The 27938-nt window shown below is 38.4% G+C and overlaps 3 protein-coding genes across 9 annotated transcripts in view; 1 reads left to right on the top strand and 2 right to left on the bottom strand.

The window, feature by feature from the left end:
• Positions 1-15968, bottom strand: part of IFT80 (intraflagellar transport 80) — a 144665-nt gene extending 128697 nt beyond the window's left edge. For 3 of the 5 annotated variants that reach the window (XM_024244228.3, XM_063722311.1, XM_054552931.2), the window contains exon 1: positions 15556-15695. The gene's annotated coding sequence lies outside the window, so the exon portion shown is untranslated. Of the gene's footprint in view, positions 1-2532; positions 2626-15555; positions 15696-15832 lie in introns of those variants that run through there. The other 2 variants (XM_054552932.2, XM_054552933.2) reach the window with 2 other exon arrangements.
• LOC100448873 (small ribosomal subunit protein uS2-like) lies at positions 10498-12455 on the bottom strand. The gene has a single exon (XM_054552939.1). The coding sequence runs from the start codon at positions 11020-11022 to the stop codon at positions 10513-10515; it is 510 nt and encodes a 169-aa protein (XP_054408914.1). The 5' UTR covers positions 11023-12455; the 3' UTR covers positions 10498-10512.
• Positions 15969-16068: 100 nt separating the features above from the next.
• Positions 16069-27938, top strand: part of SMC4 (structural maintenance of chromosomes 4) — a 34634-nt gene continuing 22764 nt past the window's right edge. The window contains exons 1-5 of one of the 3 annotated variants that reach the window (XM_024244221.3): positions 16069-16182; positions 17252-17392; positions 18323-18501; positions 19117-19308; positions 20782-20958. In XM_024244221.3, coding sequence (XP_024099989.1) covers positions 17257-17392; positions 18323-18501; positions 19117-19308; positions 20782-20958 — 684 coding nt within the window. In that variant the 5' untranslated portion in view covers positions 16069-16182; positions 17252-17256. Of the gene's footprint in view, positions 17393-18322; positions 18502-19116; positions 19309-20781; positions 20959-27938 lie in introns of all 3 variants that reach the window. The other 2 variants (XM_054552927.2, XM_024244223.3) reach the window with 2 other exon arrangements.

Genomic DNA, 27938 nt, shown 5'->3' on the forward strand with positions numbered 1-27938 from the left:
ACGCCTGTAATCCCAGCACTTTGGGAGGCTGAGGCAGGCGGATCACGAGGTGAGGAGTTCGAGACCAGCCTGGCCAACATGGTGAAACCTCATCTCTACTAAAAATACAAAAATTAGCCAGGTGTGGTGGCGCATGCCTGTAATCCCAGCTACTCAGGAGGCTGAGGCAGGAGAATCGCTCGAACCTGGGAGGCGTAGGTTGCAGTGAGCCTAGATCGCGCTACTGCACTCCAGCCTGGGCGTCAAAGCGAGACTCAGTCTCAAAAAACAAAAAAGAAAAACAGTAGTAAAAAATGACTATAAAGTTTCAATAGGTGGAATGGAGTTGCCATTTATTGAAATGAGGAAGATTGAGAAACAGGTTGGAATGGGGTGATATCAAACATTCTGTTTTGGATATGTTAAGTGCAAGGTTTCTATTAGACAACCCAATGGAGAAGTCAAAGAGAAATGAGATATAATATAGTAAGTCTGGAGTCAAGTGGGAAGTTGGAGTTGCAAATATCAATTAGATATCAATTTGAGGGTTGTCAGCAAAAAGATCATATTCAAAGTCATGGAATAAGATGAAATTACCAAAGAGACTATGAAAAAGTGGTAGATTCAATGGCCTGGAAATCCTACTGAAGTCTTTAGAATTGTTAGCATTAAGATTCCAGAAGAAGTTAACTAGCAAAAACAAGTGGAGACAGACAATGGGATACTTAAAACAGATTTTAGAACCAGTATAGATATTGGTAATGATAAGATAGGTTATGACTGTGAAAGTGGGTGGCTGAGGTCAAGGAACCAACAGGCCAGGGATTTATTTGTGGACATTTTAATGATGTCAAGCTAATGACAAGAATAGTAGTAGAGATAAGGACAATTAGCCACATGCTAAAATATTCATTGAATGAGGGAAGAGCAAAGAGATATGCAGATGACCACATAAAAGCACAGCAGAGAATGGTTTAATCTGGTAGGACTTGTTTCAAAGGGACCAGGAGATTTTAGACAGGAAGGAGAAAGAGAATCAACTGTCCAGATATAGTAACGAGAGATAAGACTCTGACATATGGGAGTTTGGGAGGCAAAATAGCTTCTACTTGAGAGATCTATAAGAAAAGCAGTTTCCAGGGACGGGCATGGTGGCTCATGCCTGTAATCCCAGCACTTTGGGAGGCCAAGGCGGGCGGATCAGCTGAGGTCAGGAGTTCGAGACCAGTCTGACAAACATGCAGAAACCCTGTCTCTACTAAAAACACAAAATTAGCTGGGCATGGTGGTGCATGCCTGTAATCCCTGCTACTCAGGAGGCTGAAGCAGGAGAATCGCTTGAACCCGGGAGGCGGAGGTTGCAGTGAGCTGAGATCACACCATTGCACTCCAGCCTGGGCAACAAGAGTGAAACTCCGTCTCAAAAAAAAAAAAAAGAAAGAAAAAGAAAAGAAAAGCAGTTTCCTTAGGGAACAACCAGATTTAAGTTAGACTTTGAGAGTAAAGGGATCATTCAGAATAAAAGTGGAGGACTGATTTGGCTAATGACACACAGTGAGTTCCAAAAAAATTTAGATGGTGAAGAACTAATGGTTTAAGATAGATGGTTGGAGATGGTAGAAACAGCAGGCTATCCTGCAATATCCATTCATCCCTGCTTCTGTGGTATAGGAATTTGAAGTTTTGCTATACATCTGGCCACCTAGAACAAAGACTATGCTTCCTAGCTGCCCTTGAAACTAGGTGTGGCCACACAAGGCATTAATAATACTGAAACCAACAGTGGCTATTATAATATCATCAACCTACTGGCCCAATCTGGATTTTATATTCTGTGAGGGGTAGAAATGAGGTAAGAGGCAGGACACAACTCCGGAGGCAGAGCTCAGACACGGGACCAGATTGGGGACTGGTTAAAACAGAGAAGAGGTGAAAGCACCTCTCTGTAAGACATGCCTGTCAGTGTGCCATATCAGTTTACTATTGCCATGGTAACACCAGGAAGTTACCTGTTTTTCTAGAAATTTCTGCATAGCCCACTTCTTAATTTGCATATAGCTAAAAGTGGGCACAAATATGACTGCAGAAGTGCCTTTGAGCTGCTCTCTGGGCACACTGCCTATGGGGTAGCCCTGCTCCGCAAGGAACAGTACCTCTGCTGCTGCTATACACTGCTGCTTCAAAAAAAGTTGCTGTATAACACCACCAGCTTGCCCTTGAATTCTTTCTTGGGCCATGCCAAGAGCACTCCTGGGCTAACCCCCAGTTTTGGAGCTTGCCTGCCCTGCATCAGATATACTGCCCAACAGTAATAGTACCTAAGTTCACATTGCCTAATTTCACAGTGAGTTATCTAAGGAACCCATTTCATTACTTCTTATAAATGTTACATAAAACTGCCCGGCGCGGTGGCTCATGACTGTAATCCCAGCACTTTGGGGGGCCGAGGCAGGTGGATCACAAGGTCAGGAGATTGAGACCATCCTAGCTAACACGATGAAAGCCCGTCTCTACTAAAAATACAAAAAATTAGCCAGGGGTGGGGGCACGCACCTGTAATTCCAGCTACTTGGGAGGCTGAGGCAGGAGAATCGCTGGAACTCAGGAGGTGGAGGTTGCAGTGAGCCGAGATCACACCACTGCACTCCAGCCTGGGCGACAGAGAGAGACTCTGTCTCAAAAAAAAAGTTATATAAAATCACAGCATAATTGGCAAATAAAAACTTGGAAGAGTGACACTCCCCATGCCATGCCATCAAGGCCATGTATAACACAGCAAGATAAAAAAGAGCCAAGATTCCTGACCTTGTGGAAAGTCACATCAATCCTGTACCATCAAAGTTTTAAGTGATAGAGAATAGTTGCATCATATTTAAGTTACTGTCATCAACAGCTAATCCTAATAACAATCTAATGCAGGGAATTAAGAGTCTTGAATGTGGAGACTGAGGTAAACGGGATGTAAGGTATGACACAGTAGTCCCAAATGTCTCTTGAGAAAAGGTGGCTAATCAATTTAAACTGTAGCCTTCTTGGAACTGCTCTCTTAGGCAGCATTGATACAGACTTTCATAAGGGAAAAAGGGGCAGTCCTCTAGCAGCATATGGAACTATGTGGGATTTCTTTTCAATCTTGATAAGGGTGTTGGCATTTACTTCACTAGCAGTTTAAGGAGGGAAAGGAACTACAGAGAAATAGAGGGAATAACCAAATGTTACTTTCTCCTAATATCCCCAGCCTTAAATGGTAGGCTCAGTCCTTGTACCTCTTCTATATCTGCACTCACTGCCATGGTGAACTCATCCAGTTTTATGGCTTAATACGAATATTCACCATATAGTGACAATTACTAATTTCATATTTCTAGTTCATACCTCTCCACTGAACCCCACACTTTTATATCTATTTGACAACTCTATTTGAATGTCTAACAGACATTTCAAATTTAACAAGATCCAAATCAAAACCGTGATTTTCCCTCCAACTTTGCTCCTACCACATTCTTACCCAACTTGGTAAATGGCAATTCCATTTTTCCAGTTACAAACACCAAAAACTTAAGTCATCATTTACTCTTCTCTCACATACCAAATACAACTTGTAAATAAAAACAGTTGTTGGCTTTATCTTCAAAATGTAAAATATTTCACCACCTCCACTATGACCGCAATGCAAGATGCCATCTTCTCTTAACCAGAATTACTACAGCAGCTTCCTAATTAGCCTCTGAGCCAGTCTACAACGTATGCTCACCACAACAGCCAATGTGACTGATTTAAAATAAACCACAGCCAGGTACAATGCCTCACACCTGTGATCACAGCACTTTAGGAGACCAAGGCAGGAAGACTGCTTGAGGCCAGGAGTTGAAGACCAGCCTGGGCAACATAGTGAGACCCCTTCTCTACAAAAAAATAAAGTATTAGCCAGGCATGGTGGTGAATGCCAGTAGTCCTAGCTACTTGGGAAGGCTGAAGCAGGAGGACTGCTTGAGCACAGGAGCTTAAAGTTACAGTGAGCTATGTTCATGCCACTGAACCCCAGCCTGGCCAACAGAGTGAGACCCTGTCTCTAAAAAATACAAATTAGATTAAATAAACCATGGTACTTTTCTGCTGAACACTCTTCAGTGGCTTCCTATCTCACCCAGAGTGAAAACAAAGTTCTTACAATGTTGTCCAAGGCCCTTATTAATCTGGATTTCCACTGTGATGGCTAATTTTATGTGACGACTTGGCTAGATTATGGTGCACAGTCATTTGGGCAAACACTACTGTAAAGGTATTTTTTTACAGGTGAGTATAACATTTTCAACCAGTTAACTTTAAATAAAGCATATTACCCTGCATAATGTAGGTAGGCTTCATTCAATCAGCTGAAGGCCTTAAGAACAAAGACCAAGGTTTCCCCCACAAAAAAGGAATTCTGCCTCCAGACTGCAACACAGAAATTCTGCTTGAGTTTCCAGCCTTTGGACTCAAAACTGCAACATCAACTCATACCTGAATTTCCAACCTACTGGACAGCGTTGCCCTACAGATTTTATCCTTGCCAGCTCCCACAATCACATGAGACAATTCCTAAACTCTCCCTCTATATAGAGACAGATAGATCTATGTATCTATAACTATATATGGGGAATACATATATATAAAATATATCATATATGTATCGTAAGATATATATCATATATGTGTCATATATATGATATATATCTTATATATATATATACAGACACAGGTATATCTCATTTTATTCTGCTTTATTACGCTTCACAGATATTGCATTTTTTTTTTTTTTTTTTTTTTTTTTTTTTTACAAATTGAAGGTTTATGGTAACCCTGCCTTGGGCAAGTCTATCAACCATTTTTCCAACAGCATGTGCTCACTTTGTGTCTCTGTATCACATTTTGGTAATTCTTGCAATATTTCAGACATTTTCATTATTATTATATCAGCCACAGTGATCTGTGATCAGTGATTTTTGATGTTACTATTTTAATTGTTTTGGGGCACCGCAAAGCATGACCATGTAAAATGGCAAACAGTGGATAAATGTTGTGTGTGTTCTGACTGTTCCACCCACCAGCCGTTTCCCCATCTCTCTCCTCTCTTCAGACATCCCTATTCTCTGAGACACAACAATATTGAAATTAGATGAATTAATAACACCACAATGGCCTCTAAGTATTCAAGAGAAGGGTCTATCACTTTAAATCCAAAGCTAGAAATGATTAAGCTTAGTGAGGAAGGCATGTTGAAAGCCCAGAGAGGCCAAAAGCTAGGCCTCTTGTGCCAAACAGACAAGTTGTGAATGCAAAGAGAAAGTTCTTGAAAAAAATTAAAAGTGCTACTCCAATGAAAACACGAATGATAAGAAAGTAAAACTGCCTTATTGCTGATATAGAGAAAGTTTTAGTGGTCTGAATAGAAGATCAAAGCAGCCACAACATTCCCTTAAGCCAAAGCCTAATCCAGAGCAAGGCCCTAATTCTCTTTTATCCTATGAACGCTGAGAAATCTCAGTGAGGAAGCTGCAGAAGAAAAGTCTGAAACTAGCAGGGTTTGGTTCATGAGATTTAAGGAGACAAGCCTTCTCCATAACATGAAGGCAAAAAGTGAAGCAGCAAGTGCTTACTTAGATGCTACAGCAAGTTATCTAGATCTAGGTAAGATCATTAATGAAATCAGGTGGTTCCACTAAACAACAGATTTTCAGTGTAGATGAAACAGTCAAGATGATGCTATCTAGGACTTTCATAATTAGAAAGGACAAGTTAGTGCCTGGCTTCAAAGCTTCAAATGACATCCTGACTCTCTTGTTAGGTGCTAATGCAGCTGGTGACTTTAAGGTGAAGCCAATGCTCATTTACCATTCCAAAAATCCTAGGGCCATTAAGAATTATGCCTGTGCTTTACAAATAGAATAACAAAGCCTGAATGATAGCACATATGTATACAGCATGGTTTACTGACTATTTTAAGCCCATTTTTGAGACATACTCCACAGGAAAAAAAAAATTCCTTTCAAAAGATTACTGTTCATTGACAATGTACCTAATTACCCAAGAGCTCGGATGGAGGTGTACAAGGAGATTAATGTTGTTTCCATGCCTGCTACCAACAACATCCTTTCTGCAGCCCATGAATGAAGAAGTCATTTTGGCTTTCAAATCTTATTGTTTAAGAAATAACATATTGCTTTACAAATTGCAAGAGAACTAGAAATGGAGCCTAAAAATGTGACTAAATAACCGTAATCTCATGATAAAACTTCAACAGAGTGGGGGTTTCTTTTTATGGATGAACAAAGAAAGCAGTTTCTTGAGATAGAATCTACCCCTGATGAAGATGCTATGAACCCTGTTGAAATAACAAAAGATTTAGAATATTACATAAACTTATTTGATAAAGCAGCAGCAGAGTTGAAGAGGACTGACTTCAATTTTGAAAGAAGTTCTACCCTAGGTAAAATGCTACCAAACAGCATACATGCTAGAAAGAAATATTTCATGAAGGAAACAGTCAATCAATGCAGAAAACTTTATTGTTGTTTTATTTTAAGAAACTGCCACAGCCACCCCAACCTTCAGCAACCACCACCCTAATCAGTCAGCAGCCATTGACATCCAGGCAACATCCTCAGCCAACAAAAACATTATGACTTGCTAAAGGCTCAGATGAGTATCAGCAATACTCATCAGCAATAAAGTAGTTTTTCATTAAGCTATGTACATTCCTTTCTTAGACATATTACTACTGCACACTTAATAGACTACCATATGGTGTAAATACGACTTTTATATGCAGTGGGAAACCAAAAACTTCATGGGACTTACTTTATTGCAATATTAGCTTTATTGTGGTGGTCTGGAACCCAACCTGGCAGTATCTCTGAGGTATGCCTGTATATATCCCATGTTTGTTCTGTTTCTCTAGAGAGCCCTGAGTAATATACCCATTATTTCTCTGACAATATCTTCTGCCTCTCTCCTCTTTCACTAAAACTGCTCCAGCCACACTGACATCTATGCTTTTCTTTCAAGCATGCTCCTGCCTCAGGGCCTTTGTACTTACCATACCCAGCCTGGAATCCCTATCCCCTGAGAGTTGTATGGCTTACTCCCCTTTCCTTCTTTATATCTTTGCCCAAAAGTCACCTTCTCAGTAAAGCCTTCTCTGTATACCCTATTACATTTGTCTGTTATACTATGTATTTTACTTACTGTTGCCCCTTTCTAAGATGTAAGCTCCATGAGGGCAGAAATTTTTGTCTGTTTTGTGCACTCAAAAATCTCCTACAACTAGAAACATGCCTTCCTTACAGTAAGTGCTCAATAAATAAATGTCCAATGAACAAGTGGAGAAAATATGAAGCCAGTAGGCATAGATTATAACTGTAGAGGTTAAAGGTCTGTAAGTGTGGATAGATAGATAGATGTAGTATGTGTGTGTGTATTAATATACTATATATATGTGTGTGTGTGTGTGTGTGTTTAAAAGTATATAAGTATGGGGTTAAAGGAAAGAAATACAGCTGTAGCTATGAAGGCCTTTTAAATTAGGGTACACCTTAGTATGTTTGGAAGCAAACGACAAGTTTGGAAGCAAAGGACCCAGTGGACAGGGATAGATTAGCAATACCATGGAAACAGAGGAAAACTAAGAGAGCACAGTCCCCTTAGAAATCATTTGATCAAGGGCACTGATAATGGGGTACCTTCTATTTTTAAAAATGTACAGATCCATTGTTCATAGAAACATAAAGATGGTTATGGGCAATCAGAAACAAGAAACAATGCCCAGCCTCAATTATAATTATAGAAATGAAAATTAAAACAACCACATACATTCTGTTCTCCGAGTAGCCAAATGCAAAATACCCAAAACCCAGTTGGCCAGTAAAGAGAAACAGATACTTCCATATATTATTGAAGGGTAGGTCAATTGGTGCTGCATTTCCTATGTTTGGGGAATTCCCTGTCTTATGAGTCCTTCTTCCTGTTATACAAAACAAATTATTTCCTCTCTAGCCTTCCTTATAGCTGAAACACAGGTAAATATTAATAAAACTTAAGCTCTGCCAAATCTACGATCTGTGCCGTATTTTAAACTAGAAGCTACTGATGCAAAGGAAGTATCATATAAGGAATATACACTAGGAATAATTCCTAGTCATAGGAATTCACCCTACACATATGAATGTACACCAAGATATACAGATGCTCCTCAACAATTTACGAAGGGGTTACATCCAATAAACCCATCATAAGTTGAAAATATCATTAAGCCAAAAATACATTTAACACATGTAACAAACCAAACATCATAGCTTAGTCTAGTCTAAGCTTAAATATGCTTAGAACACTTACATTAGCCTATAGTTGCATGCTGTAGCTTAGCTTATCAGTTGTTTACCCTCATGATCACGTGGGTAAACACACGTTGCGGTGGGCTGCCCACTGCCAAGCATCCCAAGAGAGCATCATATCATGTATCGTTAGCCCAAAAAAAGATCAAAATTCAAAATTTAAAGACAGTTTCTACTGAAAAGTGCTTTCCTTTCACACCATTATAAAGTCAATATAAATCATGTCAAACCATCATAGTCTGAGACTGTCTGTATATTCAAATCTGTTCATTACAGAACTCTGAAATACTATCAAAAATTAGAAATTTAAATGTTCATAGATTTTACATCCCTGTGTGGATATATGTGTTTATAATATGGAAGGGTTAAAATTAAGAAAATATAATTAAGAGTTAGACCTAAGTAAGAATTATGCTAATTGAAAAAAGCTAGTACAAAAGGACAAATACTGTATGAATTCCACTTATATAAGGTACCTAGAGTAGTCAAATTCATAGAAACAAATAGTAGAATGATGGCTGCCAGGGGCTAGGGGAAGGAAGAATAGGGAGTTATTGTTCAATGGGTACAGTTTCAGTTCTGCAAGATGAAGAGTTCTGTGGATGGATGGATGAATGAATGGATGTGACAGTGGCACAACTGTGGATATACTTAATGTCACTGAACTGTACACTTTAAAAAAAAGATGGTTTTTAAAAAAGAAAATAAAAGAGTTAGATTTAGGAAATAAAACTAAGAGGTAAAAGCACTAACAATAAGAAAAATTTTAGATGATAAACAGGGAGACCATGACTTGTCAACAAGAATGTACCTGTAGATAAGAAGTGGCAGAAAAATCTCTAGTAGTGAACAAGAATGTGAAGAATAGATAAGAAATTCAAGAGTTAGATCACAAGCATATTTATACCAAGTTTTCTTTGGGTCCCTTGCATACTAGTTAATAGAGACAGCAGGCTGGCTTATTACTAACCAAGGTCCTATTAAAAGAAGTACAGTTTTTATCAACGGTCCCCTAAATTGATAGCTCTGACCAGATTCCTGTGTCTCTTCTCCAATACAGAAAGGAGAAAGGGGAAAGGCAAGCCTTTTATTCAGATTGGTGCCATCACAGAACTTGCACACTTGAGCCGAGATCTCTTGTACGGTAGAAAAGAGAGAGAAGCAGGCTCACCATTTCCAGGCACAGACTCAAAGGCTTAGCCACAGGAAGCAGTATGGCAGTTTACTTTATCAGGGGTGTCCAATCTTTCGGCTTCCCTAGGCCACACTGGAGGAAGAATTGTCTTGGGCCACACATAAAATACACTAACATTAATGATGGCTGATGAGCTAAAGAAAAAAAAAATCACAAAAAAATCTCATAATGTCTTAAGGACATATACAAATTTGTGTTGGGCTGCATTCAAGGCCGTCCTGGCCCACATGTGGCCCATGGATCGTGGGTTGGACAACCATGATTTAATTAGTAAAGACCTCCAACTCCCACCCCATCTCAATTCCTGTATGCATTTGCTAAAGTGTATGTGTACACTGTGGTATTTACATTTCCTTGAAATTCTAGCTATGATTAATAGCCATACTTCAATATTATTCTTATTGGCTATACTTATAATGAAAATTAGCTGGGCGTGGTGGCAGGCGCCTGTAATCCCAGCTACTCGGGAGGCTGAGGCAGGAGAATCACTTGAACCCGGGAGGTGGAGGTTGCAGTGAGCCGAGATTGTGCCACTACTCTCCAGCCTGGGCGACAGAGTGAGACTCCATCTCAAAAAAGAAAAAAAAAAAAACTATTTTAAAAATGAGATGAATTTGTACATGTTGATATAGAAAAATGTCTATGTTAAATGACAAAAGCAAGGTATACAGCTGTATTATATGATTCAATTCCTTTTGTGAAAAGAAAAAGTGAGATATATTTAAGCTGGCGGATACCAAAACATTTTCTGGGAAGATATGCAAGACACTTAATAATGGAGACGCCTAAAAGGCTGGGGGCACTGGGATGAAAAGGAAAGCTTTAAATTCTAATTTTATATGTTTCTGTTCTGTTTGAAGTTTTCAACAATGCTCACAGTATTATTTAATCTATCCACTTATATATTTAATATAGGATTATCTGAGTGAAAGGATTATGACCCAATTTTTATGCATTTCTGCATTTCTATAAAACCCTAATAAATGATATTTTTATAAGATCACCATTCTCCACACTTGAATCCCTTTTTTTTTTTTTTTTTGGAAACTGATGTTTATTTTCCATCAACCATTTTTCCATGCTGCTTAAGAGCCTATGCAAGAACAGCTTAAGACAGTCAGTGGTTGCTCCTACCCATTCAGTGGCCTGAGCAGTGGGAGCTGCAGACCAGTCTTCCGTGGCAGGCTGAGCGCTCCAGTTTTCAGTAGGGAACTGCTGAATAGGCACAGAGGGCACCTGTACACCTTCAGACCAGTCTGCAACCTCAGCCTGAGTAGCAGTGAACTCAGGAGCTGGAGCGGTCCATTCGCCCTGAAATTCCTCCTTGGTCACTGCCTTTTCAGCAGCAGCCTGCTCTTCTTTTTCAATCTCTTCAGGATCTCTGTAGAAGTACAGATCAGGCATGACCTCCCATGGGTGTTCACGGGAAATGGTGCCACGCATGCGCAGAACTTCCCGAGCCAGCATCCACCACATCAAACCCACCGAGTGAGCTCCCTTGTTGTTGCATGGGATGGCAATGTCCACATAGCGCAGAGGAGAATCTGTGTTACACAGCACAATGGTAGGTAGGTTAACATAAGATGCCTCCGTGAGAGGGTGGTGGTCAGCCCTGGGGTCAGTAACCACAAGAAGCCGTGGCTCCCGGAAGGCTGCCTGGATCTGGTTAGTGAAGGTTCCACGAGCGAAGCGGCCAGCAATTGGAGTGGCTCCAGTGGCAGCAGCGAACTTCAGCACAGCCCTCTGGCCAGTATTCCTGGAGGATATAACACTGACATCAGCAGGGTTTTCAATGGCAACAATAGCACGAGCTGACAGCAGAAGCTTCTCCTAGGTCCTCTTCAGATTTATGATATAGATGCCATCACTTTTCCTTTTATAGATGTACTGTTCCATCTGGAAGTCAAGATTGGTGCCACCTAAGTGGGTTCCTGCTGCAAGGAACTTAAGGACATCCTCCTCCTTCATTTGCAGGACATCAAGGGCTCCGGACATTGTGAAAGTTTCCCTTTAAGTTACGACGGGAATCCAGAACAACACCGTATGGACCCCTCTGCAGGTAGCACGGAAAGCGAATCCCTTCTTATTAAAACTCTCACCTGGCTTATCTTCATGAAGATATTAGCCTCATTATGTAAAATGAGGCTAATAATACCTACCTGACAAATTAGTTATGATGATTAAATGAGATAAAGTATGTAAAGTGTCCAGTAGAGTACCAAATACATAGTAAGCACTTAATAAATGTTAGTATTTCCAGTGAAAGTTGTTTTTTCACCCTGCATATATATATAGTCACTCTTTTCCTACCTAAAAAGAATTTCTCTTTGGAACAACCACTTCCTCACTGTTAGCCCATGTGGCATGAGGCCCAGACTTAAGCCAATTAGAGCATTCCATTCCCTTTTCACAGACTGTTTCACAGGTGGCCCAGGACTTTTATTCAAATCAATGCTGGGGAAGAGAAACTCTCATTCCCCCTTGGATTTTAATTTTAGAAGATATGAGGCTGGAGTTGCTGTAGCTATCTTACCACAGCAAGGGGAGAGCCTAAAGGTGCTAGAGGCCATCATACGGAACCTGAAAATACTGCCAACACAATGGAGTTCAAAGCAAGGAAAGAAACCAAATCCTAGTGTCTTTGTCTGAACCCTTAATCCAGTTACAGTCACCTGACTTTTTAGTTCCAGGAGACAATATTTGTTTTTTCTCAAGACAATTTGGATTGGGTTTTCTGTCACTTGTAATCAACAGGGTCCTATCTTAGATATTACTGTAATTATTTCTTCTTACATTCTAAAAATGAACATTTTCTTAATATCCTTGGTCTGGTGCTAGCTTCTCTCCACTTACAATCTTAAAAACCTAACCTATTTTTAGTGATCCAGTTATTCTTATAACACTACCCATTTTATTTTCTCTCTTAAGCCATACTCTCTACCTCTACTCTTGTTGAATATATCTTTCCAGAATTCCAACCTACAGAATAAAAACATACTTATCTTTCAAAATGATATTTCCAAAAAAGAGCTGTTCTGCCTTCTAGCTTCCTGGGTTTTTGGTGATAAGTTATGTGTGTTTCAGTAACATTAATATACCAAGGTGCTTATATTATCAGGAGGAATATTCACTTCTATCTGCACTGTGTCTATATCTAATTTATTAATCTTAAACAATATTCTCTAAATATTTATACAATACTTACATAAATTCATATTAGTTAATATCTAATTTATCTAAATATTTACAATTACAAACTTAATCTTTTAAAATATTTACTCAAAAATCTAATTTCAGCCTTTCTGAAATGTTATGACATTAGAAGGCAAACAAAACACGTATTATTAAAATGATGAAAAAACCTTGCACTTAAACAATTAAAAATGAAGATTTTAATTCTAATTCCAATTTTTCTCTTCGAACTTATTTCTTCCTGTGGGGTATAATTTTTTTCTAATGTAAAAAGTGAGGTTTTCCTTCTAAGACTGCCTGAAATTGCAGATAGAGATTACTGGCAGATCATTCTAGACTAGGAAGATAAGACCTAGTCATTTCCAAAATGACTGTAACCCAGTCTTTTCCAGGTAGGCCAGCTTCTCTTTGTAATTAAACTCTGTTAATTTCATGAGACATGTCCAAAATATTGGCAACAATCACCCAAAAGTCTTTATTTCTTGTGACTCTAATATCTTCTCAAAATTTATACTTATTCTGAATGTCTTATTTTTGTGGTACATATAAATCTCTAGATTTAAGTCTACTCTGTAGCTGTTTGTTATGTTTTCTCATTATACAACCTGGTTTATGCTCCTTTTCAAAATAGTTTTCTGAGTGGGCAACGGTTAGGTTCAATTAAATTTAAGGCCATCAGTCAGTTTATTTATCAAAACTATATTTTCTGTGACTCATTGTTCTTCCTATACCTTATCACTAATTCAAGGATACACAAATAGTATATGACTGACTTCAAGGGTTTATACTCTGAACCATCACAATCTACAAAAGCTATAGATTTTTCCCCCAAAATGACTCCAGATTTTTTTCCATCCTACTTAGGCACTTCTCACTTATTGTTATATAGTAACAATCTTAACTAAAGCCTAGACTGATCTCAGTTGCTTTTCCCTTTAACATACCCCACATAACTACTGTTAATTATTCTTCCTATATTTACCAAGTCATTCCTTGGCTCGGAATTGTTCTAAAAGCTGTTTCCTCCATATCATATCTAACATCCTTGACTTGGTTTTCAAGATCCTTCAAGAGCTACCCTTCCTCTAACTTGATATCCCATTATTCATCCTTAGCATACTTTAATAAGTTCAACGTCATAAACACAGCAAAATCAAATCCTTATGGAGCATGTGCTAGATGAACAATCATAAACAGTATGATGAGACAGGTATTATATGCTAGTTTCATAAATAAATACTCTCAAGATTGACAAAGTGAGGAAACTGTCAAGCATATACCTAAAAAATGATGCAACTTGGGATTCTGTTTTCTGTATTACATCTTTCCACTACATTGTGCTCTGTTCCCCCAAATACACCACTCAATTTGGTTTATACTTTTTTTTTTTTTTTGAGACGCAGTTTCGCTCTTGTTGCCCAGGCTGGAGTGCAATGGCACTATCTCAGCTCACCGTAACCTCCACCTCCCGGGTTCAAGAGATTCTCCTGCCTCAGCCTCCCTAGTAGCTGGGATTACAGGCATGCGCCATAATGCCCTGCTAATTTTTTATTTTTAGTAGAGACGGGGTTTCTCCATGTTGGTCAGGCTGGTCTCGAACTCCCAACCTCAGGTGATCCGCATAGTTGATACCTCTCCAACTCAGGTTTTGTAGTGTTTTACAACCTTTGGAAATGCAAAAATTCCAGAAGCCCTCAAAGATAATCCTTATATCTTCTTGGTATGCTTACCAGCCAAAAAACTTTTTTTCATTAAGCTTTATTTTCTGTAGTTTGTTTTATGAAAACAATTAGTTTTTAACTTCAAACATAAAGACATATCACGATATTGAGTCTATGCTTATTCAAAACACACCAGTCTCCCAACCTCACCAAATTCTTACAATTGGTTGGGAGGGGGGTGGCTCTCCACACCTTTTTGAGAATCACTGAACCTGACTTCATGCTCTTCGAGGGAAGAACCGTAATGTATTTAGAGTGATCATGTAAATTCATTCAAAAGGCAGATTTATTTGGTGATGTAACATGCCAGACCCTAAGTAAGCAACAGTAAAAGAAAAAAAAAAAAGAGGCTAGTAGTTCTCAATGTCAAGTACTTAAGAGTTGTTGCATGAATACTGGAATAGTCAAATGAGCCGGTGGCTCTTTAACAATATAGGGAATTAGAAGCAAGTATGAGATTCTGATTATAAAGTTGTAGGAAAACTAACTTCCCAGAAAAATGCACACAGAATTATGTATACAATGTCAGGCGAGTTATGAACTCTGAAGCCCAATCACCTACCACCAGATCCACAGACCTCAGGTTAAAAACCCACTAAAACTAAGTTCTCGGGGAACAGGAATTGCCAAACTTGCTTACTAATCCTAATTATGCCTTACCCAGTGCAATGTATACAAACACTACTTAGGGAATATTTGCTGATCGATAATTTCCTCATAAAAATAACCAGAACACTGGCGAGTCGTTTTTTCCATTAAAGAGCCTTTTAGTCAAATTATTTTAAAAGTCCGAAACCTTTCACCGGTAACACCAATGATCTAAAAACCAGTAACTCGAAAATCATTATTGCGCTATTCACATGTGGACTAAGCTATCACTAATCCAGGTCTTCTTCTAGTTGTCTCTCTACTCCCTTCAAATTCAGGGCTTCCTCCTTCGCATCCCAAAAGCTACACCCGGAGCCCCGCTGCCGCCAGGGAGACAGAAAATGATGCTCCACGAAGCACACAGCTTCAAAACAGGAAAGATGGGATCCAGTGATGGCTACAACTTCCAAACCCTTTTCTCACCCGGTCCAGAGGTGAAGAGATTTACCTCAAGTTCCAGGAAAGCGGTGGCGATTGCTCTCAAACACCTGGTACCAGTTACCAAGAAGCCTCCCGACCTCCCCGTCACCATAGTGACTTCTAAGAGTTACGCTCCCTTCCTCTTCCCGCGATACTTCTACGCTGCACGTCATCCGAGTGGGCCCGAGACCCCGCCTCTCAGCGAGCCCGCCCTCTTCTGAAGAGGCGTTTCTGGACCACTGAGCCCCGCCTTCCGCTGTGAGCGGAACCCTACCGTTTTTAAAAAAATATTTTTCAAAACTTGCCAGGTTGTCTTTCCAAATATTTTTAATAATAGTGCTGCTGCTGTAGACCACAGAGAAAACAATCCCTCGCTCTTCCTTTTCAGTTAGTAGAAACTTCTACCGCGTAGGTCCCGCCAGGAGTTCGCGCATGCGCAGGAGCGACCATAAGATGGCGGTGATAATCGCCGCACTTTTTTTCAAATTAGTGGATCCCAGAAATCATTGCGCGCATTTGTAACGAATTTCCGTTCGAGTTTGTATTTTAGGCGCCATTTTCGAGTGAAGGACCCGGAGCCGAAACACCGGTAGGAGCGGGGAGGTGGGTACTACACAACCGTCTCCAGCCTTGGTCTGAGTGGACTGTCCTGCAGGTAAAGTACTTCTCTTCCTCGTCAGGTTGTCACGCTCTTACTTCCTGCCTTGTCCGCGAGCGCCTGGAAAATAGAGGCCTTGAGCCCGAGCGGCGAAGTCCGGGCTTGAAGCTGCCGCTGGGAGATTTCTCTTGCTGTCACCCCTCCCCCCTCGGCCGCTCCCCGGCGGCCCGGGCTCCCGCGCGCAGCTTCTGGGCGCCACTTTTCCAAGCAACTCAAACGTCTCGGGGAGGCCCCGAGCCTCACAGATCTCTTTAAAAAATCCTAGTCTCTATCTGGGAAAGGGCGTCTCCCCCTACCCCTCTTTCTTCTGCCAAGGGACTAGTCACCGGGTCTCAGCCTTCGCTGGTGACCTTTCATGGTTTACTGTCCAGCGGGACTCCGCCCGGGGAGCTGGAGAGACAAACTCTTGCCACCCCAAAATTAGCAAGCGCTGCCAGCGTCCGACTTGAAGTTGCTAGTGGTTGGTCCCAGCCTTCGCCCTTCGCGTTCCGACCGCGGAGAGGAGGGGAGACCTCGTTATGCCCCGGGCCGTCAGCGGCGCCAGGAGCTAAAGGGCGGGCAGACGAAAGCGGGCGGCGAGTCGCCAGTTAGTCCTCACCGCTCTAGAGAGAGTTGCTAGCCACGGGATCCTGACCCTGACACGAACTCGTTTCTCCACGTCGGTGCGCTTGCATCCCTGGCCTCGAGAGCGTGGGAATGTCCGGAAATGCTGGCGTATGGGAGTTCCTTAGTTAGAAATGCATTAGCGAATATTACACGCTTATACTATGGGCGGACGGGTGGAGAGCCTTAAAAAAAAAAAAAAAACAACTAAGCAGTTGCTCAATCGTTGATTGATCCTCAGGCACGTCTAGTTTTTCCCACTTACATAGGTCTTGTTAAGGAACCAGTTCTGCCTTCTTGCCACTCGTGTCTTTCGATGGCTCCCTTCCCGAAGTCCCGCTGCCTCTAAGCGGGGTGTTAAGCGGGGCTCTCGGAAGCCGGTGGACCGAGGTTTCCCCGGGTGGGGCGGGCGCGGTGTAGCGGCCCGCGGGCTGACTTCCTCCCGGCTGTCCCCCGGCCCCAGCGACCATGCCCCGTAAAGGCACCCAGCCCTCCACTGCCCGGCGCAGAGAGGAAGGGCCGCCGCCGTCCCCTGACGGCGCCAGCAGCGACGCGGAGCCTGAGCCGCCGTCCGGCCGCACGGAGAGCCCAGCCACCGCCGCAGGTGAGTGACCCGCCGCGACTCGGCAGGAACGCGCGCTGGGGGACTGGCAGGCAAACGCGCCCAGCCCGAGGCTGGCTGGGGTTGTTGAGCGCGGGCTAGAGGCTGCGGGGTTGACGTCTGAAGGTCCGGTAGAGGTTCAGGAAAGCCATTTGGCAACTTTGAGATAGGATTTCCGTGCAATTTTGGTGTAACGGCGCTGGAAGGGATGGGGGCGAGCAAACGGGTTCAGTTGTGAATTTTTGTTTGTGACCCGTGGAATGCTACAGACATCTTTATTGTATTTCCGCTAAAATCGAGACGGTCAATCCAGAGCAAGTGGACTTTTTTCCCAGAGGCAATCAATATGACTATGTGAGCATAATGAAAAGTTTCTTGACCCTAACCTCAACTTCGTGGTCTTAGATTGCCTTTAAAGAGAAGACGATAATTTATTTGAAACCACTGTAGCTTTTGTGAGTCCAGGAGTTGGGTGACATTATTAAACCTTCGTGGCAGTGTCGCTGAAGTTCATGAGTTTCCAAAATGAAGGTTCCAGGTGCTCAGCGGTACGGAGAATTGGATCTAGAGCCTTAGGATTTAACCTTCTGTTTAGGATAGACAGCAGGAAATAGCCTGTTACGGTTTTCCCAGATTTGCTCTATGATGTAGTGTTTTGACTCTTAAGAGGTATAGGTATATAGAATTTTGTGACTGGTGGCATTTCTTTCAAGAATTTCTTTTTTAGTGAAACCAAGCTGAAGGTTTAGTCACCCCTATGAGTTTAAGATAATAACATATTTAAGTGGAAAATATAGACTCCTAAGTTTCATAAATAACATCCCTCCATCCCCTACTTTAAAGATGGGCAGTCATTAGTTCTCCGAACTAATTGCACTAATGTAGGCTTTTCCCCCCGTTTGCCTTCGTTTTCCTTTCCTTTCACTGACTTAGAGACTGCAAGTGAGGAACTTGATAATAGAAGTTTAGAAGAGATTTTGAATAGCATTCCTCCTCCCCCGCCTCCAGCAATGACCAATGAAGCTGGAGCTCCTCGGCTTATGATAACTCATATTGTAAACCAGAACTTCAAATCCTATGCTGGGGAGAAAATTCTGGGACCTTTCCATAAGGTATTTGTATGGAAATAACTATTTTATAACTTTTAAATAATTATTGTAAGGTAATACGTCTTTACAAGATGTTTCAGTTTTGTAACTATCCTAAAATTCATTCACTCCCTATTTATCCTGATAGTCTTTCTCTCTCTCTCTCTCTCACACACACACACACACACACACACACACACACGCGCGCGCGCGTGCGTTTCATATGATTTTAACACTGAAATTATCTTTTGTTTATCTGGTTATCTTTGGTACCTCTAGCTATAAAGTTTTCCATTGAATGGAGTCGGTGCGTGTTTTTGTTTGAAAGAGTATTTTCTCTTGGATAATTTTTTTTTCTTAAAGCCTTCTATGGAACCCTTAGATAATTTAACTATAAAATGAGTTTTCTAAAACGTCTGCGTTAGAATTGGAGCATTCTTATTGAACGTTGAAGCTTTTAAGAGAGGAGAACTTGATGTAAGAAAACTCAAGTTGTATGCCTGTGATTAGCAATGAGAACTTTTAAATACTTGCAGTTTTTAACTGCAAGTAAAAAAACTAACAGTTTAAGTTAAAATCAGTAGTATTAGCATGACCTTATGAACTTTTCCGTGTTTTGTTTTTGTTTTTTTAATGCAGCGCTTTTCCTGTATTATCGGGCCAAATGGCAGTGGCAAATCCAATGTTATTGATTCTATGCTTTTTGTGTTTGGCTATCGAGCACAAAAAATAAGATCTAAAAAACTCTCAGTATTAATACATAATTCTGATGAACACAAGGACATTCAGAGTTGTACAGTAGAAGTTCATTTTCAAAAGATAATTGATAAGGTAAGGGATTTTTACTGTTATTGGCAAGTTCAAGTAAGGAAAATGGACTTAAATGCATTACATATTTTATTTTTGGCTTTAAGAAATTTGTATGTAATTATAGCAGAAAGCATTGGTTTCATTACCTCTGACCGTATTTTATTTTGGGGGAGTGGTGGTGCCTGTTAAAATACTAATTTTTTAGCTAAAGAAATGAATTACAAATAGTTCATAGTAATCCTTTTTGGAATAAAAGCATTGAGCACTTTTAGGGTCCTGAGTACTAAATAGGCATTATTTTACTATAAATATTCAGTTCATTTTTAAAGTTATATTTTGATTGCTTTAGAATAAATTAGCTAAACTTGAAAATGTAGCAGTTGGCCGGTTTTACCATCTTCATTATTTCAGTGCCTTTTAACTCTAACGTTAGTGGCCCCTGAGTATCTGTGATATGGAAGAGCTCTGCTTCAGTTTGACTACTGCTATAATTAAGTCCTTTAGAAATGGGGGAAAGGACAAGCTAATGTTTGTTTTCTAGAAATGAGAGACGACTATAGGTAAAATGTCTAGATTATTTACCTGTTGAGACTTTTTCTCTTCTGTTTAATAATTAATGTAGGAAATTGATTGTTCAAAAATGACTCGATGGAACCTAAAAATATAGAAAACTACATAATGAAATTGGGAGGTGATTTGTCTTTTGAATTCGTTTTCCTTTTTTTTTTTTTTTAATACAAAGTGCTTTAATTACACAGAATCATCTGTTTTAATTTGGTTTCTTTTGTGCTTTCTATTGTACAAGTTGGGTTGGAAAATAGATTGCCAGGAAATCAGATTTTATTCCATTGCCTATTAATTACATTTGATTTATCTAAATTTTAGAAGCCTTTGCTTTAGTATGACAGAACTTTTAAGGTTAAGGGAAAGTGTTAAAGTAGATTTGCAATTGATTTTTTAAAAATCTGTTTGTTTAAAAGAAAATCAAGGGAATTTAGTTGTTATTTCTTTGTGATTCTTTTTACTTTAAATTAATGGCACACTCTTTACCCTCCCACACAAAAAAACTAAAGTGTATCACCCGGTTACTACCTTCCTTCCTTTTTCTTTGAATCATCATTTTAAAAAGCTGCAGCTTTTTAATCTGTCAACATGTTAATAATTTGTGTAGGTTTTGGATATGGTGGGAATCTTGTCTACGTCTTCTCAATCATAAACGTTTTTAGGCTTGTTTGGAGGTGGGTTTTTTCGTTGGCTGGTTGGTTTGGCTTCTTGATTTTTGTGATCTTTGAGAAAGGGACCGAAACAGCATGGAAAAGTATCAATTATTTGCTAAGTCGAGTTATTAATGAGAACTACTGGCAGTTTGTGTGCATGTTCAATTGAAGTTTTTAATCCATAGAATTAGTTTCAGTATGAAATGAGTGAATTTTGAAGTAGGCCTATGACTTAATACCAACAATTGTTTTCTGGTTTTGTTTTTCCTCAAAACAGGAAGGGGATGATTATGAAGTCATTCCTAACAGTAATTTCTATGTATCCAGAACGGCCTACAGAGATAATACTTCTGTCTATCACATAAGTGGAAAGAAAAAGACATTTAAGGATGTCGGAAATCTTCTTCGAAGCCATGGAATTGACTTGGACCATAATAGATTTTTAATTTTACAGGTAAGTTTATTAAAGACTTCAAAGATTCTCTTATTGTTACTTTTTTTTCTATAAAGCTAGGTTGGATGAATCCTATGTTTTTGAGGCCTTAAAGTACTGTAGCAGCACATCATGGTTTACATGCTACAGTCAAGATGCGAATCATTATTTGCTGCTCTAGAAATTTAAGGAAATTCATTCAAAAGTATGTTTTCATCATCAGATGTTCATTTTATGTTTGGATGAACTGACATACTTGTTCCACTCTAGCAGCACGTAAATATTGGCGTAGTGAAATATATATTAAACACCAATATTACTGTGCTGCTTTAGTGTGACAGGGATATAGCAACTGTTTTATCAATTGTTTGTATTTCCCTTTAAGGTAACATTTTAAATGAAATGTGTTATCTTTTAATCTATCCTTTTCCTTTGTTTTTGTTCTTATTATCTCTTCTGATATATAACCAAAAAATGAAAAAATTTGTACATTTGGCGTTTGATTTACCTAAGCACCTAGTTAATTTAATCTTTGTAACACTTTGGATGGTTAACTTAACCTTTACTCAAATTGGTTTTTGTTTTGTTGAAAATGACTTACTTGGTGGAACCACTACTACTGAAAGAATGAAACTTTGATATTACATTAAGTATCACAACTGTTACAGAGCAAGTCCTTTTAAAGAGATGTAAAAATTAAGTACCTGTGCCAAATTGATTTTTATTAGAAATCCTGTTTTCTTTAAGTAAAAGTATATTCTACCAGCATGACTTGGTAAGAAAAATCCCCTTTTTTTCCCTGTCCTCAAAATTCAGAATTTTTCAAAAAAAAAAAAAAAAAAAAGGGTAAAACCATGGCTTTGTCAAGTTCCTGTTTGATTCGAGGGTATCTTCTTTTCCTGTGTTCTATCCAGAATCACCGAAGCATAATAATAAAAGCAAAACTATTTTGTGATGCAGAAATGACTGAAATAAGTAGGGGATTTTGATTTGATGCTAAAAGTTTTGTTAGGGTGACTGGATGTTCCTAATAACAAACTTATAAAATGTTGGCCTCTGTTTACATTTTAGTCTTTTTTCTTCAATTGTTTTTAAAAATTATTACTTTTAGACATTCATAGTATACAAGGTAAATCAGTATCATTCTAGGATAACCTTGGATAACCTTTTTTAGTATCTTTTATTACCAGGCACAGTATATTTGCAATACTTCAACCTAAACTTATTTAAAAATTAATGTTGAGGAAATTAATTGCAGATATATTTCTAAACAAGATTTGAATTTATAGAATGTGGCATTAAAGGATTTTGTGTGTTTTTAAAATCAAATTGAACTGTTTTATTGACTTACATATTCTGGGACTTGGTTTGGTTAATAATGGATAAAAAGTTATGTTCCTATATAATACTAAATTTGATGATACCAATTTGCAGGAAATTGTACTTATGTTTTATGTTTTGCTTAATCTTTTACCATCATCCTGGGATAATCAAAGTTTTACATTTATGCAAAGATTCATCAAAATACCCTGCATTTTAACCCTTCTAAGGATAATTTTTTTCTCTGTACAGCATCTCTACATAATTCAGTAATAAAGGAAGCTAGTGTAATATTGTCCCAACGAAGTAAATAATTTGTAAATTGTCAAATTTATATTACATTTGTGCTTCTGAAGTATATGGGATGCTAAAGCCAATTTGTCCACATGATAATCTGAACCTTTTTATGTGATCTTTACAATTGTTTAAAAAACATTTCTTCCCAAATAATACCAAGGTGAATGTTCCAAGTTAACTGATTCAGTTTGACTCAATTAAATGTACAGATAAGGACCTTAGGAACTCACCTGTTTAGGAATAAGAAACAGGGATTGGACTACGGTAGAACTAATAGTGCCCAATTAAAACTTTGAGGGAAAGTGGCAATGGTTTCTATGGATTTTTTTTTTTTTTTAAGTCGCTTATGAAAATCTCAGACTCCTAACTGGCAATGTAAAGCATTTGATGGTAAGTAAAAATGTGATTTTTATTACCTTCTCTCCTGCTGAATAACATCTGTCTTAAAAACTGATTTGGGAGGCTGAGAAATTGGTAACAGCATCGTAGTATCGACATCCGAGACCTAAATCATTACTTGGAATAAAACATGTAGACTATTTGGCCAGTAATAGTGATTAACAGCAAAAGTAATCTAAATTTGGTAAAAATAAACATTTATTTTTGAGATTAAAAAGAACCAAATTTTTTAGAAGTTCTTAAGAGTAAAATTTTTCAGTTAATATATTTGCTTAGCAAATTTTTGAAGTAGGCATTTTTATTAAATCCATTAAAAATTTCATTAATTGGCCATTCAAATGAATTCCTATTAAGGCACTATGCTAAAATGCTATAAGTAATATTAAGATGGCTAAACCTTGTTTCTTGTCCTTAAAGACACATACATGACCTCAAAAAGTTTGTTATGATTGACCATTGTGTTTTTTATAATTGTACATTTTCTTTTATATATACCTACTTTGGGAGCCTCGGTCCCGTTGTAAGTCCGTAGAGTTTTACTAGCTCTGTATAGCATTTCTTGGGTAACTATGACTTATAAATTAGGGGTGCTTTTGCTCCATTCAGGGGTAGAAGAATGGTTAATGTTTTTACTAAAAAGTTGTATTAATGATTGCTGCCTCAGGAATATTTTTGTAAACTCCTCAAAAGCTACAACTATTAGCACAACTTTAATTTTGTCAAAGTTTTCAACTTCATATGCTTTTGTCTTCATATTACAAAATCTAAAGTTTGAAACAAGAACCAGGCTGGGCGCGTTAGCTCACGCCTATAATCCCAGCACTTTGGAATGCTGAGGCAGGCAGATCACTTGAGCCCAGGAGTTCGAGACCAGCCTAGGCAACATGGTGAAACTATGTCTGTACAGAAAATACAAAAATTAGCTGGGCATGGTGACACACCCCTATAGTCCCAGCTACTCAGGAGGCTGAGGTGGGAGGACTGCTTGAACCCAGGAGGCAGAGGTTGCAGTGAGCCAACATCGTACCACTGCACGCCAGCCTGGGTGTGACAGACCTTGTCTCTAAATAAATAATAGCCAAGTTCTTTTTTTTTTTTTTTTAATTATTTTGTAATTTGGAGATTTAATTAACCTAGGTCTGAGTTGTTGCCTAGCCATCTGTTCTTTTTTCCAATGTACTTCTCTTAAGCTTGTCACATGAACTATTTGGGTTCTAGTCTCTTAGTCCGTAGAAATGAGCCTATGCTATAATATCAAAAGAAATTTTTAGTTTTTTCAATAATGCCTCAGTTTTCCAAAGGTGTCTGATTCAATATCCACAACTAGGGTAGAGGTGGTGGAGAGCAGCAAGGAAGCTACCTCTAACCAACCAGAAATAGATATCAAGAAGTCCAGCTACTAACAAGCTACTCTTTCTGTTTTATTTTAGAAAGATACTAACCTTGGTAGTTTAGTTCCTTGGCCTCTGGTAGCTTACAAAGATCAAATTAGTGTAAAATGTATTAGAGGAAGATAAAGAACACTAATTTATAGTATAGTATAATAAAAGATATAGAAAATAAAAAGATGATCAAGATAAAAACTTAAACCCCAGGAATTTTAGGCCATTTAATTTTTATGCAAACACTCATATTTGCTGTAAGAATCATTGAAACCCTCCTTCATAGTAATTACAAGTAAAAATAAAGAGAAGAATAATTGAGGCCTTACTAGGACAACAAAACTTTGTTATAGCTATGTACTGTTTGAGTTTTCTGTAGTTTATGCTTGCTAAAATTTGGATTACATTTGAATAAGGATAAAGGGCATCATACCTATTCATTCCTCTTAGATTTCTAAGCTGTATTTCGGTAAATTGATTCTCAAAGAATGGTATAACTGGATCATAATATCCTTGTTTGTCACTCAAGAAAGTGTTCCATAAATTAAGATAACAGTGGTGGGAAAAAAGCATTTAAGACCTTGTTTCATATGCTTTAAGATACAGCAAATAGAGATAACACTGGGAACATATGAAACTTTGTCAGCGTCAGATAATAGTGTTGTAGCAACTTGAAACATTTTTTGTCTGTGATTGTGCCAGTCACTATTTGTGACTTGGATTGAACCTTGATATGACTTTAAATTCAGGTTGATGTTTTAAAATTATTTCTGAAATATATTGAGCTTATTGCCCTAAATTAAAACTATATTCTATAATTTTACATGAGTTATGTAAGTTTTCTGAAGAAATAAGGAGGAATCCTTTAGGCACAGACTGTCAATCTACAGATTACATAGGAGATGGCACAAATGGAAAAAGAAGGAAGAAAGGAAATGGTAGCAAGTGGTAGGGCAGGCAAAGGACATCAAAGAACAGAGCAACAAGAAAAGTCCCAGGTTGTCATTGTAATACCACAGTAGTCTTAATGGTCAAAGGACAAGTAAAGGCCTGTGAATAGCCTGTTGATTCAATAATGCTAATCTGATAATATGGTAACTGGTTTAAAAAAAAAGCAATACAGTATAATAATCTTAAGACTGAATGCTATATAAGATTTGAGATGTAACTATTTTGCTTTGTAAATATCCTGCCTTTAAAAAAAAAAAAAAACTGCTCAACTCTATTAGAGTAAGAGGAAATCATAGCTGTATCTTTCATTTTATTTGGAGAGAGAGGAACAAACAACCAAAAATAAGCAACCATTGTTATTTACCCAAAGCTAAGCTGTTTCTTAATAGCTGTATTCTATCTCTTCAATAAGTAATTTGCCAGGAGAAATACGATGTTTTTAAGGAATATTTTTGTCAGCGTAAACTGTTACACTGAATCCCAACTTTTAGCTATCCGAAAAATGTATACTTAAGTAATACATTATGGCCATTTGACTCAAATGTAAGTTCTTTTGGGATGGTTTTTCATTTTCTTAAAATAAGTGTTCAGATATTCTCTTTGAATTGGGTAGAATATTAATTGTCAGATATTGTTTTTTATTTGGATGATAAACACTAACCCACAGGATTTAAACTACAACTTCTAGACTAGGCGTGGTGGTTCATGCCCTTAATCCCAGCATTTTGGGAGGCTGAGGCAGAAGGATCGCTTGAGCCCAGGAGTTCAAGACCAGCCTGGGCAACATAGAGGGACCACCATCTGTACAAAAAAAAAAATTTTTTAAGGATTAGCTGGGTGTGGTGGTGTGCATCCATAGTCCTGGCTACTTGGGACGCTGAGGTGGGCGGATCGCTTGAGTCTGAAAGGTCAAGGCTGCAGTGAGCTGAGACCACACCACTGTACTCCAGCTTAGGTGACAGAACAAGACCCTGTCTCAAAAAAATAATAAATGAGTGAACAAACAAACTGCAGCCTCTAGATCAGTGATTCTCAGCTGACAGTAATTCTGCCCCCCCTTCCCATAGGACATTCAGTAACGTCTGAAGACAGTTTTGGTTGTTACAGCTGGGAGAAGTGGGGATGCTACTGGCGTCTAGTGGGTGAAGGTCAGAAATGCTATTAAAGCATCTTATAATGCCCAGCATAGCTCTCCACAACAAAGAATATCCAACCCAAAATGTCAGTAGTGCCACTGTTGATAAACCCTACGTAGATACAAACTTTGAATAAGACTTGGCTTCCTCAGTGACTTAACGTTCATCCTGTGTAAGCCAAAGGTTTGGGCATTTTTCCAGGCTTCAATCCTGTCTAAAACTTAAAACTATTGCTGCAAACATTTAGAGAGAACTAACAGTTGAAAGCAGAATAAAATACTTTATATAAATATCTACATATTTTCACTTACATACTGATTCATACATAATATAATGAATGTTATGGAAAATAACTTTTGGGATAACAGTTTTACTTTGTTTGATAATCATTGTGCTTATAGACTGTCAAAAGTATCGAAAAGTGATGTATACAAATAAAATTATGCCTTAATGAGTAGATTTTCAAATCAGCTGTTTTGTCCACTGTTATTAAATTGTCTACTTTTTGTAATTACGTTGAGGCTTTTGGCGAATATGATGCTCTCATTAGTAAGTTTTACCCCGCATTTTTAAGGTTCACCTGTATTCACTTAGGAAATGGGAATCACTAAGATATTTAAATTAAGAAAGAACAATATACTATTCTTAATGTGTAATTCTTTTTGTTGACTTTTTTCATCTTAGCTATTTTGCTGAAAATAAGAGGTATATCTTTTTCCATTTGCCTGTACCTGTTCTTCCATTGTAATAGTCTAGAGTACAAACAAGCTACTTCTATAAAGTAGCAGCATTTGGCCTGAACATACTCAGACACAATTTTCTCTCCACCATCAAACTAAATGGCTGCCTGGCAGTCAGCCTTGATGGTTACTTATTATGGATTTTTTTCTCTTTTCTCTTCATAATTAAACTGCATAAATGCAAATATGTAAAGTTAATCTAAGATTTTAATTACAGTTCAAAGTTGTTATAGTAGTGATTACAAACTAAAAGTTTTCTGATGTCTTATATACCAGTGCCATTAGTTTTCTCTAGTCAAGGTGGTCTGTTTGATTTCTGTTACCATGAGAAATAGGTAATATCCTTTTCTGTCAAAGGCTCTTGTTTTTAGAAAACTGAACATTTAAGTTTTTGACTACTTTTGAAACCCATTACTTGTTAAGGAACTCCTAAAAACCATGTTTGTAGAGAAAGTTGGTAATACTACTTGGGACAGGGTTCTTAGCACAGTTTAAGCATGCAAGTGTTTTTGAAAATTCTTTGTTTTAGAACAGGAGCTTCAATTGTGTTATTAACAATTGATAATGGTGCCACTATAATCAGATTGCAGATTAAGTGAATGCTTTCCTAAATTTTACTTAAAGAAACAAGTATATTGAACATTCTAGATGGGGAAATGAGTGTGTGTAAGTGGGTGTATATTACACTTTTATAAGGATTTATCTAAGGGAATATAAATTCATGTTTCATATCTCCCTATGTAAAATTAAAACTCTTAGGAATACCAGTGAAAATA

This window comes from Pongo abelii, chromosome 2 (genome assembly GCF_028885655.2).
Source record: "Pongo abelii isolate AG06213 chromosome 2, NHGRI_mPonAbe1-v2.0_pri, whole genome shotgun sequence".
Lineage (NCBI taxonomy): Eukaryota > Metazoa > Chordata > Mammalia > Primates > Hominidae > Pongo > Pongo abelii.

What these genes read in the sequence shown, in the direction of transcription:
- LOC100448873 (XM_054552939.1), bottom strand. Translation starts at nt 11,022, where the DNA reads ATGTGGTGGATGCTGGCTCGGGAAGTTCTGCGCATGCGTGGCACCATT.